Source organism: Squalius cephalus (assembly GCF_949319135.1).
Source record: "Squalius cephalus genome assembly, chromosome: 8".
NCBI classification, from domain to species: domain Eukaryota; kingdom Metazoa; phylum Chordata; class Actinopteri; order Cypriniformes; family Leuciscidae; genus Squalius; species Squalius cephalus.
The window spans coordinates 13,269,760-13,288,296 of NC_137129.1; the positions used below are offsets into that span (position 1 = coordinate 13,269,760).

Consider the following 18,537-nt stretch of genomic DNA (forward strand, 5'->3'; position numbering starts at 1 on the left):
CAAGAAAATATTTAATCTCTAAAATGCTTATTTGTAAGTAGAAATTGAGTCATATGGTAATAAAATGAGCATTTATAAATAATTTTAGTTAATAATAATCTCCTTAAGATGCCATTTTTATTCTTTCCACCAACTGCTAAACCTCATGCACAGAATAGTGGGATATTAAAGAAGGAATACATCTATTCTGCCTTCAAAAGCCAACCAAATGAAAGCATGTTAGTAGACAGGATGTTAACCAAAAATTGGATTCGGAAGTGCATGGCTGGCTTCTTACCTTATCTTCTTAGGCAGCATTTTTCACCATGCAATTTACCACAATCCTGTGTGTGCAGGTCTGATGGTACTGTTAAAATAAGTAAATTAATTGAGTAAATTAGAAATAAAGAAGTAAATTAATTTATAAATGGCAACTTATGATTTTCTACTGAGACATAAGCACTGTAGTCATTAAATGGCATTATGGTGACGGTATGAAACCAGTTTCCTTAGGTGGTGCCCTCATACATGAAACGCTACCTGTGATTGACTGTTCACATACATAGCTTCCTATGGACATTGACTATATAAAGTCCTAGAGTTCACTGCATGACAGAGCACAGTCTGCACTGGGTTCAAACATCTCTCCATAAACCTCTGATATAGTGTTGTGTCGATGTAAAAATGTGGATGCCAGTGTAAAAAAAATATGGTATTAAAGGTTCACAGGAGCTCAGTGAACTCCATTATTGCTAAATAAAAAGAGGTTTGAAGCTACTACAACTCTTCATGAATATGGTCGTTTGGCCAGGATAGGTAATTTGGCCTAGTCTGGCAAAGGTCAGGCAGGTTAACAAGAATCAAAGGCCTTACTCACAGATATTTAGAGCTTCTTTGAAGAGATCAGTGTTGTGGGATTGGAAGTCTAACAAGGCAAGCATTGTAAGAACGACTGGTCATTTTCAATACTGTCTTTTGGAAAGAAATGTTTATATAACCAGCATCTGGTTCCATACAGCCGTATTTACAGACTTAAATATTCCATTTGAACTTCATACACACAGGGGTATCTCTCCTTTTCATTTGCTTGTTAACCTCTTCGAGTGACAAGTGCATTGTGACTGCAACCTCTGCTATCTCACGTAGATTGGATCCTTTTCTCTCTCCTGTCGTTTGTTTTCGATCTTTTTATTGGCGTCATTTCAGAAGCTGTCTTTTTGATCAGTGCGCCTGTATTCCTGTTCAATTTGTCACATCGCTTTGTGCCTCTGCCGGTGCCCAGATCCTACGTCAATCCTTCTTTGTTTGACACAGTAAAAAATAGAACTAGACTTTAGTGTTTTCTGAGTGGTTGCCCCTCCAGAACTCCAGAACCCTGCCACCCTGCTCCTGTTGAAGTGCAACTGTTTGCTGTATGGTTGCTAGGGTGTTTTGTGTGGTTTCTAGTAGGGCTGGGCGATATGGAGCAAAAAATATATCTCGATATATTTTGCTATATCTCGATATACGATATATATCTCGATATCTTTACAGGAAAAATAACCCCCCAAAAACTACTGCAAAAACAAATACCACAAAGTCTTTTTTTATTGAAGTGCAAATAGGTAGGCAGTTCATGTAGGAACAAAGTGTTTCTGCGACATTTAAAAAAAAAAAATAATAATAATTTAACTGTAAAATAAAGGAAGAAATAATACATATTGCACTATTTTAAATAAACCTGTATAGAAATATCATTACTAATTTTGGCAAATAAATAAAAAAATGCCATATATCCCCCAAAAACTGCACAACTGTAGAGTAAAACATTAATTAAAAAAAAGTGATACAAATGCATCTAAAAATTGACATGACTGTTACAAAATCACACTGTCTGGGGCCTCTGGAGAACTCAGAACAACTGCTAGCATAAAGTTTAAGGTAAAAATAACTGCCATTAAATTACAGTATCTTACTACTATGCAATTAGATAAACTGTTCATTCATTACATCACTTTACCTCTGTCTTTATCCACCTTTATCCTCTTCTTTTCTTTTTGACACTGTATATAGCAGAATAGGTAACTTAGGCTAATGCTAATTTATAATGTGTCATGTAAATTCGGCCATCCGTCACAATCAGGAAACTTTCACCGTGTCTAGACCTTGCGCGAGCTGCCAGGCCCGTTTCTACAGGGGAGCATGTTAAGTGTGAGTGTGTTAAGCGCCCTCAAACAAAAGCAATGCGGCGAGAGGCGACGCTACACAAAAAATTACCAACAACAACTGATCGCGCGCGCGCGCTGTTTCTGACGCACTTCAAGCACTCGCTGGGCGGGGAAAGATTGATGTGCCTGACCGGTCACCGGACTCGGGGGACTTGGTTGAATGAGACAACATGCGAGGGGAGGGAGAACAAAAGCAAGGAGGCGGAGGAGGGCGGGGACGAGCACAGCACAGAGAAGGCAAACAAGCAAAGTGGCGAAATCAGAATTAAATATAAACAATATATCGATATATACGATATGTCAAAATCCATATCGAGTTTAAAAAATATCTCGATATATCGTAAATATCGAGATATCGACCACCCCTAGTTTCTAGGTTGTTACGTCCTGGACCAAATAAAAAAATCTCACCAAAATGTGACTGAAGCTTGCCCATGAAAAAGGGGGTTGCAAGGGCGTTGTTGTGATGTTTCTAAATTGTTGCTAGGTTGTTGTTTACTGGTCCAAGTCAAAAGAGTCCACCATAATTGTGAGTGATGCTTACCCAAATGCTACCTCCACAGTGCTAGATTACTGTAGGAAGTTGCTTGAGCATTGTTGTGCTTTTGCTAAGGCGTTGCTTGGACATTTCTAGGTGGTTATTTTCTGCCAAAATAATAATTAAAAAACCCCACCAAAATGTGAGTTGTGCTTACCCATCAAAAGCCACCTCCAAAATTGTAGGTTGATGTGGGTGGTTGTCAGGGCATTGTTATGTTGCTGCAAGGTGATTGCTAGGGCATTGCTAGGTGATATACTGTCCCAAATAAAAAAGCCCACCAAAATATGAATTATGCTTGCCCATGCATGAATTGGTGTTGCTAGGCAGTTGCTAAGACATTGCCAAGCCAATGTGAAAGCTACCTTCATGTTCAGGTTGTTGCCAGGTTGTTGTTCTGTTGTTGCTTTAGTTTCCTAGATGTTTAAATTATGCAATGGTAATGGTGAAGTTTGCCCTTACAAGCACCACTAAATGTGGTTTTGTTGGACCCACCATTAAAAAGGAGCTTGTTGCCTTTATCATGAGTTTAGCATCAGGCTTATGGGGCAGTTGTGGCCCAAAGGCTGATTTATACTTCTGCGTCGGACCTACGCCAGAGCCTCTACGCTGGAGCCTCTACGCTGTAGGCAAAGCGTCACGTCACGTCACGTCACTTCACTTTACTTTTATTAGTGTTGAGAATGTTGAGTCCTTTAAAATTGGTTTCAAAATGAAACAGCTGGAAGATCTACAGGCAGACACAAAAGCAAGCTAAGAGGATACTATAAACTGTGGAAATTAGTCTTTTAGGCGTTCATTCTCATGCCTGTATCGTAAAGCGCTTCCAGAGCCTTTCTTTCTTCTTCTGTCTTCTTTCCCTCTTTTTCAAGTCTCCCAAGGGGGAAGCCCAAGCTGCCTGGAGTAATTACGCTTAATGATCACCTGATAATTATAATAGTTCTCACTTAAGCTAATTTCTCGTTGTGTTTGGGGGATGAAGGCCCAGAGCTGCATAGCCCTGCGCAGATCTCTGTTGCCTGCCAGTGTGCGTTTGAGAAGGAGAGGAAGGGCGTGCATGAAAGAAAATGGAGAAATGTTGCAAGAGGGAGAGAACGTAATAGAAGATAAATTCCTCTGTCTTACGGTTCTCACTCAAGCACTGCTGATACGGTGGTATGCAATTACAGCGCTCTCTATAAAGCTGATTTTAGGGGAGAGCAACCCTGTTGTGCATTCTCATTTAAAGCTCAGCTGATACGCCTGCTGGAAAATAAGGATTGATGATAGATCTGTTTTCAGTCTCTTTGTCTAATCCAAGTGTTGTTTGGTCTCTAAAGGCCTGCCCAAAATCTGATTCAGCCTCACAGTATTGATTTACAGCAACATGTAGTGACATTTCTCTTTCCTTTGTTCCTCCCTCTCAGACTTTCATTTTATCTGATTTCTTAAAGCCAATGTGAAATCAAATTTTTCCGTTTACTTTTGTATTACATATTCCTGGTCTTTTTGCGAATGTTTCAAAATATATTACATTTTACACATCTGAATGGCTTCCTTTTTTGTTTTAATTCACCAGTGTAGACCATTTAATGTTAATCAACAGCTAAAGAACTATTTTAGGCTATTGTAGTCAACCTAGCTTTTATAAAATCTTCCCAATATAGTTAACACAATTAAATAGTTAATTTAATGCTTGGTGATTTTAATGTATTAAAGGTTTCAGCAAAAATAGTAAATGACAATCGATTAAAGAAGCGTATATATTTAAGTTTTGATTATGATTTGAATATGAACAACAAGTTTTGAATATGTTGGCATGCTCTACAGAGTTTGACCCTCAGCCTCCTCAGAACAAATTCCTATGGAAGCTTGTTTCCGCCACTGAATAATAAATAAATAATTATAATTGCGACTTTTTATCTCACAATTCTGACTTTTTTTCTCACAATTGTGATATATCAAGTCAGAATTGTGACTTTTTTTCTCAGAATTGCGAGATATGAAGTCAGAATTGTGAGAAATAAAGTCGCAATTCTGAGATATAAAGTCGCAATTGCGAGATATAAAGTCGCAATTCTGAGAAATAAAGTCGCAATTGCGAGATATAAAGTCGCAATTCTGAGAAATAAAGTCGCAATTGGGAGATATAAAGTCAGAATTGCACGATATAAAGTCGCAATTGCGTGTTATAAAGTCAGAATTGTGAGATAGGCTATAAACTATTCTGTGGTAAAAAAAAAAAAAAAAAAAGTACGTCTTTTTTTTCCATAGAATTGGACTTTATATCTCACAATTGTGAGTTTATATCTCACAATTCTGAGAAAAGATGTCAGAATTGCGAGATATAAACTCGCAATTGCGTGTTATAAAGTCAGGATTGCGTGATATAAAGTCGCAATTGCGAGAAAAAAACACGCAATTCTGACTTTATATCTCGTAATTCTGACTTTATAACACGCAATTGCGACTTTATTTCACGCAATTCTGACTTTATATCTCGCAATTCTGAGAAATAAAGTCAGAATTGCGAGATGTAAACTCACATTTGTGAGATAAAAAGTTGCAATTATCTTTCAAAATGTTTTATTCTGTGGCGGAAACAAGCTTCCATAAATTCCTTTTCAGATCCTCATTTAAGAAAAAAAAAAAAGGATTTTCCTATTGTACTGTTCCTTTATCGGTTTCTGAACATCTACATTTTTCACTGGTGTAAACGATGGCGAGCGCTACTGTCACAGGTGGTTGCTGGCAGACAGATGAGGAAGACGTATATGATTCAATTCAAAATGTTTATTCTCTAAAGCTCTAACAGGAAAGCAAATGGATAGCAACACACCCTGAACATAGACAATACCGGACACTGAACTGAAACAGAACTGGACATATATACAGGTGTTAATGATGGTGACTGATGAGTGCACAGCTGACCATGATTAGTGTCCATGACAACAAATGAGTGATGTAGGCAGGTGATGACAAAACATAACAAGTCTAACAAACTAACGTGAATGTGACAGCTACAGTGTTGTTGCCAAGGAAATAATATTTTAGCTCAGCTGTGAATTTACACTTTGAACTTAAAGTAATTAAAGAGAAGCAATAAATAAATATAAAAATAGACAGCTTTCTTTTGAGTTGTACTTTTGGGTCTTCATGCAACAACAAAAATTCGGCATGACCAATGTAGTCTGATTTGCTCCACTGGTCGAAGAAGTTCTTGACACCTGACTCAAACACAGATCCAGAAGATTGACTCAAAATGAAGAGAACAGTGAAGCCACATTTACACTGACAGCATGGTCATGATGAATGTTTAATTTTCATTTACTCATCCTCATGTTGTTCCAAACCCATAAGACTTTTGTTCATCTTCGGAACACAAATGAAGGTATTTTTTATATTATCTCATCATTTTTTTGTTCATCCATTGAAAATCTACAATACAATACGCAATACAATTTTTCAAGCTTCAAAAAATGCATAAAGAGCATGTAAAAGTAATCCATATGAACCCAAGTCTTCTGCAAAGACATGATTGCGTTGTATGATGAACAGATTTAATTTAGTCTTTATTTAGATATAAAAATGAATCAGCACACATGCATAGAGCACATCAGATATGGTAAAAAGAAGCTCAAACATGCTTGTATAACTCATGAACCAAACCTCATTGCACAAACTTCTTTTTACCATATTTCATGTGCTCTTTACACGAATAAAAGGCTAAATTAAATCTGTTCATGATTGTGTCTCTTCAGAAGACTGGGAATAAACCGCTCGATTAATATGGATTACAATTATTGAACTCTTGTGGTTGGATGATCAGAGAATATTAAAAATATATTTTTTGAGGTATACTAAGCGACAAGTAAAATGTTTTTGCATATTTACATGATGTTTTTCGAAAACTGAAATAAACCGTTTTCTTAAGTGCATGTTAACGGGGTCAACCTGCACTCCCACTGGTAGTCACCACTTCGCATCTCTGCTCATTTGCATAAAAATTCACAATGCATAAAATCAAGTCAATAACATTTTCTCTCCTTAAATATCTTGTTTCAAAAACATGTCACATTATAGAGGAAAAATGCTTTACGAATGCCATCTGATGTTGACTTTAAACTGTTTCTCAATTGCCCTCTCTCCCTTTCTTTTTGCAGGAGGAAGCTACAAAAAGATTGGATACTATGATATGACCAAAGGCAATCTCTCTTGGTATGGGAATGACAGGTGGATAGGTGAGTACACATTTGTCTCTCTCATCTCCCATGTATGCTCTTGTTTATCATTGTCTGAAGCACTCTTCTCTGTTTTAAACAACCTTTCACAAAATCACTCACATTATTACTCTCACCATTCCTCTACATCTCTCCCAGTGTCACAGCCGCACATTCTAGGCCCCGCCCCCAAAACGACGAGAACCGCGGACGACAGACTGCTACAGGGCATTAATCAATCAGTCAGTCAAATTCTGTTCAGCATTCTGTCCGTGAGGGCAGCCGCGCTGCGGAAGCTCTGCACGGCTCTACCAAAAAAAGACAAATGAATGCCATTAGAAAACCGCCAGGAGTTAATTCCAATCATAAATTGAGCAAGCGCACTGATAAAAATTGCGTGCAATTTAGAATGAGTGATGGTTTCATTTAATCTTTTTAATTGTATTTGATGACCAGTTCACGCTCAGTGTTGCTGACGGTGCACTGAGAAGATGCCAACTGACAGCTGAAAACAACACAAATCAGACGCAGCCCAGGCTGTTCCCCAGCTGCCTTCCAGCACATGCTAACCTTGACTGGACGAGTACAAATCGTCCAATCAGCACGGGCGACACCGTGTGCCTCAGCTGATTGTCTTTGCCTGTTATTTAAACCCTCGTGGGCTCCGAACAGAGATGTTGATTCTTCAGCTTTGTGATAGCAGCCTGGGTTTGTTGGTTTATAATATTGGGGGCATGATGCCACATCACCGTGCTCATTATGTGACCATTTCTATGCCTAGACATTTCCCTAGATGTGCTCTCTTGGGCTTACTCGGTTTTGAACTTGCTTATTAGCTTATTAAAACTCACTGAAGCAGCGAGCACCATGGCAACTGAAGCACGTAGGCATTGCGAAATGCGCTAATTGCCATTTTCACAAGACGTATCGGGGGCCTTGTGATGGAACCTGTTTTTCATTTATTTACCCAGCTTGCAACTGGGAATAGTGCCCACACCATTGTCGTACACCCCAGGTGGCTCGCACAGTCTGTCACCTTTAACTTCTGCATTAGTTGTCGATGATAGATCTCTTTAGAGGTCATCACTTTAACAGCAACCCTTGACTGTGCCAGACTGGGAGATGCTGCGAGTCTGCCGGTGAGTTGAAAGGTCATCCTGCCCCTTTGATCGTGACGAGGCGAACAGGAATGCAAGATCATCGAAGTTAGAAAGGTTTGCTAAATGGCGACAGATGACCCTTGAGGCGGTGCGGTACCATCTGGAAATGTACGCACAATTGCCACCCAACTTTTAACCTTGCCGTCATGGTCACTGGCACTCACGGACAGCGTATTCCAGGGAGACGGCAGTGGTATAGACCTAAAAATAATCAGTGCTGCGATGTGCTGAAATAAAGGCCTCTTGAAGGAGAGGGTGACTTTGCTCCAGATTGGATGCCACGTGTTGACCGATCACTTGCGATTTTCTCGCTCTCTGTCTACACGTCTCGTCTGTACCCTCTGCAAAGTGAAGGTTGCATCCCTTCATCTCCTGGCTGAATGGGATCGGTTTGAATCTTTATGTTCAATTGTTTCTTGCTGTTATCCATCCACTTTACTGGCCCCTCTCGTTCTCTCTCGCTCTCCCCGGTCGCCCCTGACAACCACTGCATCTGCGCCTTGTTCTCTCATCGCTGTAGCAACCATTATGGATATTGGTTGCCATGGCAACATACTGTCCCGATTCCACCATCAAGGACAGGGAGAGGTATTAAACAGCATGAGCTCTCTAGTCCGCTGAATACATACGTACTCGCACATTTACAACCATTTATATTCGTCACGCACACACACACACATTCATTGTTGACCTAAATTGCTTTAGAGACATCTTCAAAAATCAAATTTTTACCAACTTAATTCCTGGTCTTATTTTACAAGATTTATCAGTGCATGTAAAAAATGGTCATTTTTATAATCTTGCACCTCTTCTAATATGACTTCCCTTTTCACCAAGTCCTTTTGTTTTTCAGCCTCAAACCATCTTTTGCAATCTAATCAATTACAATTTCTGAGTTTTACCAGAAATATGCCTCTTTATGGCTGTAAATGAGTTGCCAAACCCTTTTCATGTACAATCGACACCCAACTGACTGGTAATATCTATGAATTGTGTTAACCAATCAAAACAATGAGCTGCCAGTAAATGCGTTCGCTCAGCTCCACAAGGCAGCTCCACACAGATCGCAAGTTAATTTTAACACCATAGCAACACTGCAACGTTAACATTCTGACCTGAAACACCATAGCAACCACTTTCTATTTCCACAAACCACTTAAACTCATGTGTCGTGCCATATCACATCTTGGGGTCTACAGTATCTCTTAAGATTGTTCCAGCATCAGTGGTGCTCCACGCTGTTTCCCAGCATCCCAGAATCCATCAGTTGGCCATCTTCTGCCCCGAGCGGTCGTGTTCAGTAGGATCTCCCACTCTCCTTTAATCAATATCAGCGAGATCCACGAGGGAGATGGCCTTACGTGAACCTCTAATTAAGACTGACAGCCGCTGCGCTTATCAGATGCTCTGGCGAGGGGTTCCAGTGGGGCCGCATGGGCAATATGAGTCCTGTCGAGCTTGAGGACCTGGGCTTGCTAAAAAACCATCAGATCTAGAGATAGATGTAACAAGCTATATTGTCCCCAGCCAATTTGTCACTCGCAAAAGAATGTGACGCTATACCTCTTGTGTGCAGCCCACCCATTGAAGGAAGCTGACCACAAATGCACCCTGTTGTCCTTTGTTGTTGCCAAATGGCCAGCCGATTACCCATCTGGAGGCAGTGAAACCGTCTGTGATGGTATCGCTTCACAGAGACCAGAGGGGGAGAAGCTTTAGTCAAATGGCAGTGAGGTGAAATTCGATAGCTATCGCTCTCTCTGCAGACTTCAATTCAGTCAGTTTATCATGAGATAGAGAGAGAAAGAGACCGAGAGGGAGGTAAAGTGACTCATAACTGGCTCAGAGAACAACAGTTCAGAGCTGCTTTCCTCTCTTGCTCAATTGTTGCATTATTAAATATATATGATTATTACATTACTTTATAGTATTATTTATATACTTTTGTTTGTTTTTTTAACTTTCAAACAATTTTCATTTAGAAATTACTAGTAAGTTTAGAAAAATTACATTTTGAAGTCGAAAGTCTTACATTTTCTTTTAAAATCTACTCCAGTAATCTTTGTTTTATTTACAACTCGATAAATATTTTTTTAAGCATAGTATTAATTCATTTTAGTGCTTTCAAATTGATTAATCGCAATTTGTCGCATCTAACATAAAAGTTTGTGTAATATAATATGTTTGCACACACACACACACACTATTTACATTCATTGTGCTCATGTGGGAAATGGAGGTTTGAGTCTGACCTGCATCGTGCTCCAATCCCCTCTCACTCATTCCCCAATAACTTCTTGTTCTTTCTCTACTGGATCTGTTTAATAAGGGCAAAAAAAAACTTATTTAGAAAGACTAAATAGCAACAACCTCTAACGTTTTTTACATTTTATTCATGAAAGTTATTTTAGTATAATATAAAATAATAGTCTACTAAAAAGCCAAATTTTTCTCTCCAGGTTCTGGCCCACCTGCTGATCAGACTGTGGTGATTCAGAAGTTCAGATATTTGTCACAAAAACTCTTCGTCTCAGTTTCTGTTTTCGCTGGCTTGGGCATATTAATGGGAATCGTTTGTCTCACCTTTAACATTTACAACAGCAATGTCAGGTATGTTTAGCTGTATGCTCTTGCTTGCAGGTGTGTGTGCATTTATATTGCATAACCACGTTTGAGTTCAATGCAGAGGACAACATGCTACATGCATACAAGTATCATGGGTCACATTCACACATTTATGCATTCTGTGTGTGTTGAGACACACCGGGTTCAAACATTCTGATGCATTACGAATAGCAATAGCATTGCACAGATATATTTGGACTAATGTGTGTGTGTGTGTGTGTGTGTTTCTTTTTATCTTGTTGACATTGAAACTTTCAACTAGATTTTCTCAGCAGACAGCTTAAGCTAATACCCTGAACACTTACAAATCTTGTCATTCATGTGGATAAATGTGTGAGTGCGTCAGTGAATCTGCATGTTTCTTTGTGTGATGATAAGACACAGGAGAGTAAGTCCTATCCCACTGTGAGAGACTAACTAAATTAGCTGAATGCGAGTTCACTACACTAGCAAAAATTACCAAAAAGTACCATGATATTATTTGAAGTATCTTGGAACACCATATTATATAAAATATTAATTTAGAATATTATTAAATAAAAATATATCAATTTTAGACTATATATATCAGTATCTTCTATGTATGGTATCCGATCCGTACCACACCAAACCTTTTAGGGATTCTCATCATGAGATAATTTTATGGATTTAGATTTAATGAATTAATTGTGTTTTAATTCATTATTTGTTTTGATTACATTTTATGAATTAAACAGCTCGTAAACATACTTAATCATTAATCACCTGTTAAACATGAAAGCATTATGCAATCATTTAAGACACGTCTCCTTATTATAGAACCTTTTTGGTATAAAGAGTTTTTTTAAATTGAGTCAATAATCCTAGGGTTCCATATAGAACCCCATTGAACCTTTTTTTTCTTAGAGTGATGGCACTACCACACTACTTGTGTCTTTGGAAATATCTGTTCCATGTATGAACCTATTGTTTGGACATGCATGTCTTTGCAAACTTCTGAATTTTGCAGATTCAGTAATATGTATGTCCATATGTTGAAGGTACATTCAAAACTCCCAGCCTTACCTGAATAACATGACGGCAGTCGGCTGTATGATGGCTCTGGCTGCTGTTTTTCCTCTGGGAATTGATGGACTGCATGTACGGAACTCCCAGTTTCCTGTGGTCTGTCAGGTAAGCACTCAGGCAATCTGGGTAATGCTGTTTTGTCATTATTTGTAGTAGTAGTAATTGAGTTTTTAAAACCTCCTCAGACACTTTTCTTCAGAAGGGCTATAAGGAGGTGTATACATTTTTTTTTCTTCATTTTATTTTTTTGTCCTGAGGCCCACTGATAATGTTAGTCGGGGTTTCTTGTATCAAAAAATATGAATTATTTAGTTTTTTCACAACCATTTTTCACACACTCTCAGACCCTTAAGTATTAAACACACTTGTTTTGCCTCCTTGCTTTCAGACATCTTTATATATGCCCTCTTAGCTTACATTTACTTATTGGTTCCAGGCTTGCTGTCTGGTCCAATTTAGTTTGCACTACCCCTTCCTTCAGTAACAGCGTCTTAGCAAAGCCTAAGATCAGAACGATTTGTTTTTGCAGCTTAATTTTAATAAATGCATTTTTGGACAGGGGAGGAAGTTTGAAATCTAAAAAGTTACAGTGTGTTTACATTTAAGGATACTCTTTATATATCAGAACAAAAACAGTTATCAGCTATTATAGATATTAGATATTAGTTTTTTTTATTGGATATTTTTTGTGCTTGCTCATTTCTACTATTTTTACATTTAAATTTACATTTGCCATCATATAACACTCATTTAAAGTTAATCATTAGAAACATTACTATTTTAATAACATTGTTAAATACAATGTTTAGCAAACCTCAACATGAATTGTTCATGTTGTACATTATAATGTTGTGATGCTTAAATTCATTAATTCATTTAAATTCCCTTTCTTTTAATGTATTTTGATAAAATAGTTTATCATTTTAATATAAGTCATTTATCAATTATTTATCTACCATAACATTAGAATAATGATAAGCTTATCGATACTGGCCAGAATTTTAATATTGGTGCATCCTTATATCCATAATATACACTGTCTTTTAAAATTAAAAGCTGAAATATTGGCTAAATTGCTGTTTTCTAATTATTATTATTATTGTTGTTGTTTTTCTAGTTCCGTTTGTGGCTGCTTGGACTTGGCTTCAGTTTGGCCTATGGAAGTATGTTCACGAAGATCTGGTGGGTTCACACTGTGTTCACAAAGAAGGATGAGAAGAAAGACAAGAGAAAGGTGAGTACAAAACCAAGGTTCCCTATCAGTCAGTCACGTTCGATGTTAAGGTCAGTGACTGACGAATTGGGATCTCGCCTGAGAGCCCAATAACCTTCGAATGGTAACAAGCCAATGTACATTGGTGAGTGAGATTTGCACCGCAAGCCGCTCCCCCGCTTCCGGGTTATAAGGCAGCGTGCGAATACTCACATTAATTTTTTTTGCTTCGGAGCCGAGTGGATCTGGTTTTCACTCTGCTCTTCAATCATTGCTTGAGAGAGTATCAGAATGAGAGTCTGTTCCTGTTCCGGTGTTGGTGTGATGGCGCGTTCCAGCGGAGGTTGTGGTTGCTGAGAGTGCACAGTCTGGTGCAGCGGCTGTTCCCTTGGGTGCTTCAACATTTAAAGAGCAGTTTCCCTAAAAAAGTCAACACAGGTGTGACTTAACGTCTTTTTAAAATCATTCCACCTGTGTGTCAGCCACGATCTCTACCTCACGTGTCTGGGCTGTAAGCACGCTGAGGTGGCATTCGTTGATGAGTCATGCACCCACTGTGGAAAGATAACCATCGCAATGTTTAGATCAAGACTAAGATACCTGGAAACAGGTGGAGTCCCCTCTGCTATTTCCCAATCTGGCTTTGATGCGCATAGGGCCACTTCGGTTAATACACAGGGTGATCTGAGGATTACAGTGGGGGTTTGTTTGCCCGTTGAGTCACCGTGGCCTCCCCACTCATCCTATCCATTGGAGGCTGTGGAGCTTCCTGCTGGGGTTGCTAGGCCTTCTAACGGAGGTCCCAGCGTCTCATTCAGGGCTCCTGCGGAGGACCGGATGTCGATTGCTGCATCGGAGGGAGGGCTAGTGTCCTCTAGGGATGAAGGCTCGGCTGCGTTACCCCCTTCAGGGAGAGTAGTGTTGTTCGAGTCCGACCCTGAGCTGACTGCCATGATTTCCTGGGCCACCACGAGCATTGGGATCGATGGAACCCTCTACTGTGTCCCGAAAGATCGTGGCTGGACAATTGGTTTCTCGGGACGGGGCATGCTGAACAGCAGCCTCCTGCTCCAGTGCCTTTCTTCCCGGTAGTACATGAGGAGGTCATGAATTCGTGGAAGGCACCTTTTTCAGCCAGAAGCCCTAGTCTCGATGGCGGAGTGGTCAAAGGTAAGTTCTCGGCCAAGGCTTACAGCGCCGCTGGACAGGCCGCCTCTGCCCTGCACGCCATGGCCGTCCTGCAGGTATACCAGGCCAAGGCACTAAAAGAGCTGCACAAGGGTAGTTCTGACCCAGGGTTGATGCAGGAGCTGCAACACAGACCGTTTCTACGCTTTGCGTTCGAGGGACGGGCATACCAGTACAAGGTCCTCCCCTTCGGCCTTTCCTTGTCACCCTGTATCTTTACGAAGATAAAGGAGGCCGCCCTCACTCCATTGAAGGAGGCGGGCATTCACATTCTCAACTATCTCGATGACTGGCTCATACTGGCCTAGTCGCAAATTCAGTTATGCGAACACAGGGACTTGGTGCTCACGCATCTCAGCCGTTTGGGGCTTCGGGTCATCTGGGAAAAGAGCAAACTATCCCCTGTGCAGAGAATCTCTTTTCTCGGAATGGAGTTGGACCTGGTCGACATGACAGTGCGCCTCAAAGAGCCCTTGAATTCGTTCAGGAGCAGGACAGCTGTTCCACTGAAATGATTTCAGAGGCTCCTGGGGCATATGGCATCCGCAGCCACTGTCAAGCCGCTCGGATTTCTTCATATGAGACCGCTTCAGCGCTGGCTTCAGGACCGGGTCCCGAGATTGGCATGGCACCGTGGCACACACACAGTGGAAATCACTCCGGTTTGTCGTGGGACTTTCAGCCCATGGTCGGACCTTGCTTTTCTACAGGCAGGCGTTCCCCTAGTACAAGTGTCCAGGCATGTTGTCTCAACAGAGGCTTCCAGCATGGGCTGGGGTGTTAAATGCAATGGGCACACAGCCTCTGGCTCTTGGACAGGACCCCACCTGCAGTGGCATATCAATTGCCTCAAGTTGCTGGCAGTACACCTTGCCCTGCGCCAGTTTCTGCCGTCGCTGCGGGGCAGGCATGTGCTGGTCTGGACGGACCACATTGAGAGTTGCTGGTCTGGACCACATTGCTGGTCTGGACAACACATTGAGAGTTTCATACATCAACCACAAGGGTGGTCTACGCTTCCGTTGTATGTCGCAACTCGCCCGCCATCTCCTCCTGTGGAGTCACAAGAGACTCAGGTCGCTTTGTGCCATCTACATCCCGTGCAAGCTCAATTGTGCGGCCGATGAGCTCTCATGACAGCATACTACCAGGGAGGAGTGGCGACTCCACCCCCAGGCAGTCCAGCTGAATTGGGAATGCTTCGGGTTCACTCAGGTAGACTTGTTCGTGACCTCAGAGACAAGTCCTTCTGGAAATACGACTTGATCATTAGGTTCCTTAGAGGCGCCAGGAGGTTGGATTCTCCTCTGCCATGCCTCATCCTGTCTTGGGGCCTCTCCTTGGTCCTGATGGCCTTACAGGGAGCACGCTTTGAACCCTTGCAGTCAGTAGAGATTAAAATCCTGTCTTTTAAGACAGTGCTCCTGACCGTGCTCACATCCATTAAGAGGGTGGGGGACCTGCAGGAATTTTCGGTCGAAGAAGTGTGCCTTGAATTCATGCCAGCTGACTCTCACGTCATCCTGAGACCCCGGCCTGGATAAATGCCCATAGTTCCCACCACTCCTTTCAGGGACCAGGTGGTAAACTTGCAAGCACTGCCTCCGGAGGAGGCAGACCCAGCCCTTGCGTTTCTGTGTCTTGGTTGCACATTGAGTTTGTACGTGGACCACACACAGCGCTTTGTCTGCTATGGAGGACAGCAGAAGGGAAAGGCTGTCTCCAAACAGAGGATGGCCCACTGGATAGTGGATGCCATCGACTTACCATACCATTCCCAAGACGAGCCGTGCCCCCTTGGGAGTGACAGCTCACTTAACACAGAGTGTTGCTTCCTCCTGGGAGCCTCTCTGGCAGACATATGCAGAGCTGCGGGCTGGGCGACACCTAACACATTTGCAAGATTTTGCAATCTCCAAGTGGAGCCGGTGTCTTTCCATGTATTTTCTACAAACAGATGATATGCAGGAGGAATGGCTCGGTGTCTCACTTGCTGCGCCATTCCCCTCTGAGGATGTGATACGAGTGCTTATTTTGCTCCTCAGGTGAGTTCCCCTGCTGGTGAACCCTGGTGGAGTTCCTCCAGCATCCTCGGCAGTCAGATGCTGTGGAGGCATCTAACGCCAGGTCTAGTACTGGTGTGTATGCCCGGTTGGTCGGCCCCTGTACAAGACTAGATGCCCCTATGTTGGGATTTCTCTCTTTAGGTGATCCCCATATGTGTATTCTTCCACAGTATGGCTCCCCTGTTGGCGAAGTCATGTCTTTCCCTTGGTAGAGTCCACTCTGCCATCTCTAGAACGGTATTGACTCCACCCCTGAACAAGATGGGATCTACCACAGAGATCTTCCACATGTTGCACTGCCCTGTCGGTCAGTCCAGATGTATAACTCCACATGTTACCTCCCCATGGGCAGGGTGTGGTCTCCGTAGCATTCCTTTCCAGTTGGAAAAGGCATGCTTTCCCAGTGTTATCCAATAGTTTCACTGTTCAGGGTGAATGGAACATCAGTGATTGACATTCTTTGTGCACAGTCCTGTCCTACTTCCGTTCCAAACAGCTGCGGGGTGACCAGCTGGCTTGCTCAGGGTACTGGAAAGGGGCAGCAGTTGTGGCGTCTTCCATAGAGATTCCAATTCGTCGGTCACTAACGTTAACGTCGAATGTGACTGACTGATAGGGAATATCTTGGTTACTAATGTAACCCCCGTTCCCTGAAGGAGGGAACGGAGACTTTAATGCCTGTCACCACAACTCCTGTACCTCCGCTGGCAGCCGGCACCCCGTCTCGGCTCCTAAGCAAAAAAAAACGTAATGTGAGTATTCACACGCTGCCTTGTTTACCCGAAAGCGGAGGAGTGACTTGCAATGCAAATTTCACTCGCCAGTGTGCATTGGCTTGTTACCACTCGAAGGTGAATGGGCTCTCAGGCTAGATCCCAATTCGTCAATCACTAACGTAAACATCTCTGTTCCCTCCTTCACATTATTAACCTAGACGTTTTTATTGTCATGTTTGGTTTTGAGTTTTGAACTACGTTTAGGTTTTCATGTCTTGTATTCTGTTATTGTCATAACCAGGAACTTCATGGACTATGTCATGTGATTTCCCTGTTCCTCATGCGATCTTGTCATATGGTTCATTTGTCTTGTGTGTCATGTTTTGATTAGTTTATTGTGTTCATTGCTTTCAGGTGTGTCTTATGTCGTTAGTGCTTGTGCATTTAGCCCTCATGTTTCCATTGTCTCGGGTCTAGATTTGTTTAAAATAACCTGTTGTTGGTGAGTTTCTGTTTATAGCTCATGTCCAAGTCTGTTCTAGTTAAGTCATGTTAAGGCCGGGACACACCAAATCGGCCATCAGGCAATGTCGGGATGTTTTTGAGTGTCTGTTGGCTTAGTTTTTTTTAGTTTTTTTTTGTTCACCGTTCGCTCTAGTCACGTGCCGTCTGGGTTTTTTGGGCCGATTCAGCATGTTGAATTGCTGTCAGGCCATTGGTGAAAGAGAGAACTTTGATTGGCTGTTCAGCTTAGCAAACGAGTCAGTACACAAGAATAAAATCGAAAGTGATGAAAGTGTTCAAAGCAGTCAAGACAGTACAGACAGAAGGCTGTTATAATTGTACATCTTACCTGAGCATTCAAATGCTCAAAATATTTTTATAATAACAAGCCGAATGGAATGAAGAAAGTGATCGGCAAGATTTATATTCAAAATGGTAGGTTGGTGCTGCTTTGTTCATGGTGGTATATCTGCAGTCCTAGTTTCGGTTACCCTTTTTGAATGGCAAATATAGACTATTGATATGTCTATTGATATAGACCGTTATTTTTTTACACACAGGTGGAGAACGCATGTGCTAGTTGACGGTCGCATTTAGTCCTTCTGGCTTGTTCTTTTTGGCAGAGTCGCAGCCGATGCGAGGTGACAACACAGTGAGCTTTCATCTCCGCTAGTTCTTTGACATTGACTTGGTGTGTCCCGGGCTTTAAGTTCAAGTCAAGTCATCATTTTATTCTGTTTACTCTGTCACTATTGTTGAATATAACTGCACTTGCGTTCACTTCAACTCGACTTGCCTTCAGTGGACAATACGTTACAATTATAGTTATTAAAACTAAAACCTTAAATTATTTTTGTAACTTGAAATAAACAGTAACTGAAATAATATATATATATATATATATATATATATATATATTAAAAAAAATTCAGTTGGCTAGTTGCCAAGGCAACATTTTAAGTTAACTTATATTAAAATAACTCAAGCTAAACTTGAAATGAAATGAATTACTATCTGGACAAACTATCTGGTCTTTTAAAGCCTCATAAGAATTTACTCTGCTGACTTGTCGTGTAAAGGTCTTCCAGTACACTG

General features: G+C 41.3%; 1 protein-coding gene across 2 annotated transcripts in view; it reads left to right on the forward strand.

Moving 5' to 3' along the window:
- Positions 1-18,537, forward strand: part of gabbr1b (gamma-aminobutyric acid (GABA) B receptor, 1b) — a 130,032-nt gene that overhangs the window by 90,660 nt on the left and 20,835 nt on the right. For both annotated transcript variants that reach the window (XM_079878040.1, XM_079878041.1), the window contains exons 15-18: positions 6,867-6,944; positions 10,543-10,693; positions 11,728-11,860; positions 12,873-12,989. In XM_079878040.1, the coding sequence (XP_079734166.1) occupies positions 6,867-6,944; positions 10,543-10,693; positions 11,728-11,860; positions 12,873-12,989 (479 nt within the window). The remainder of the gene's footprint in view (positions 1-6,866; positions 6,945-10,542; positions 10,694-11,727; positions 11,861-12,872; positions 12,990-18,537) is intronic.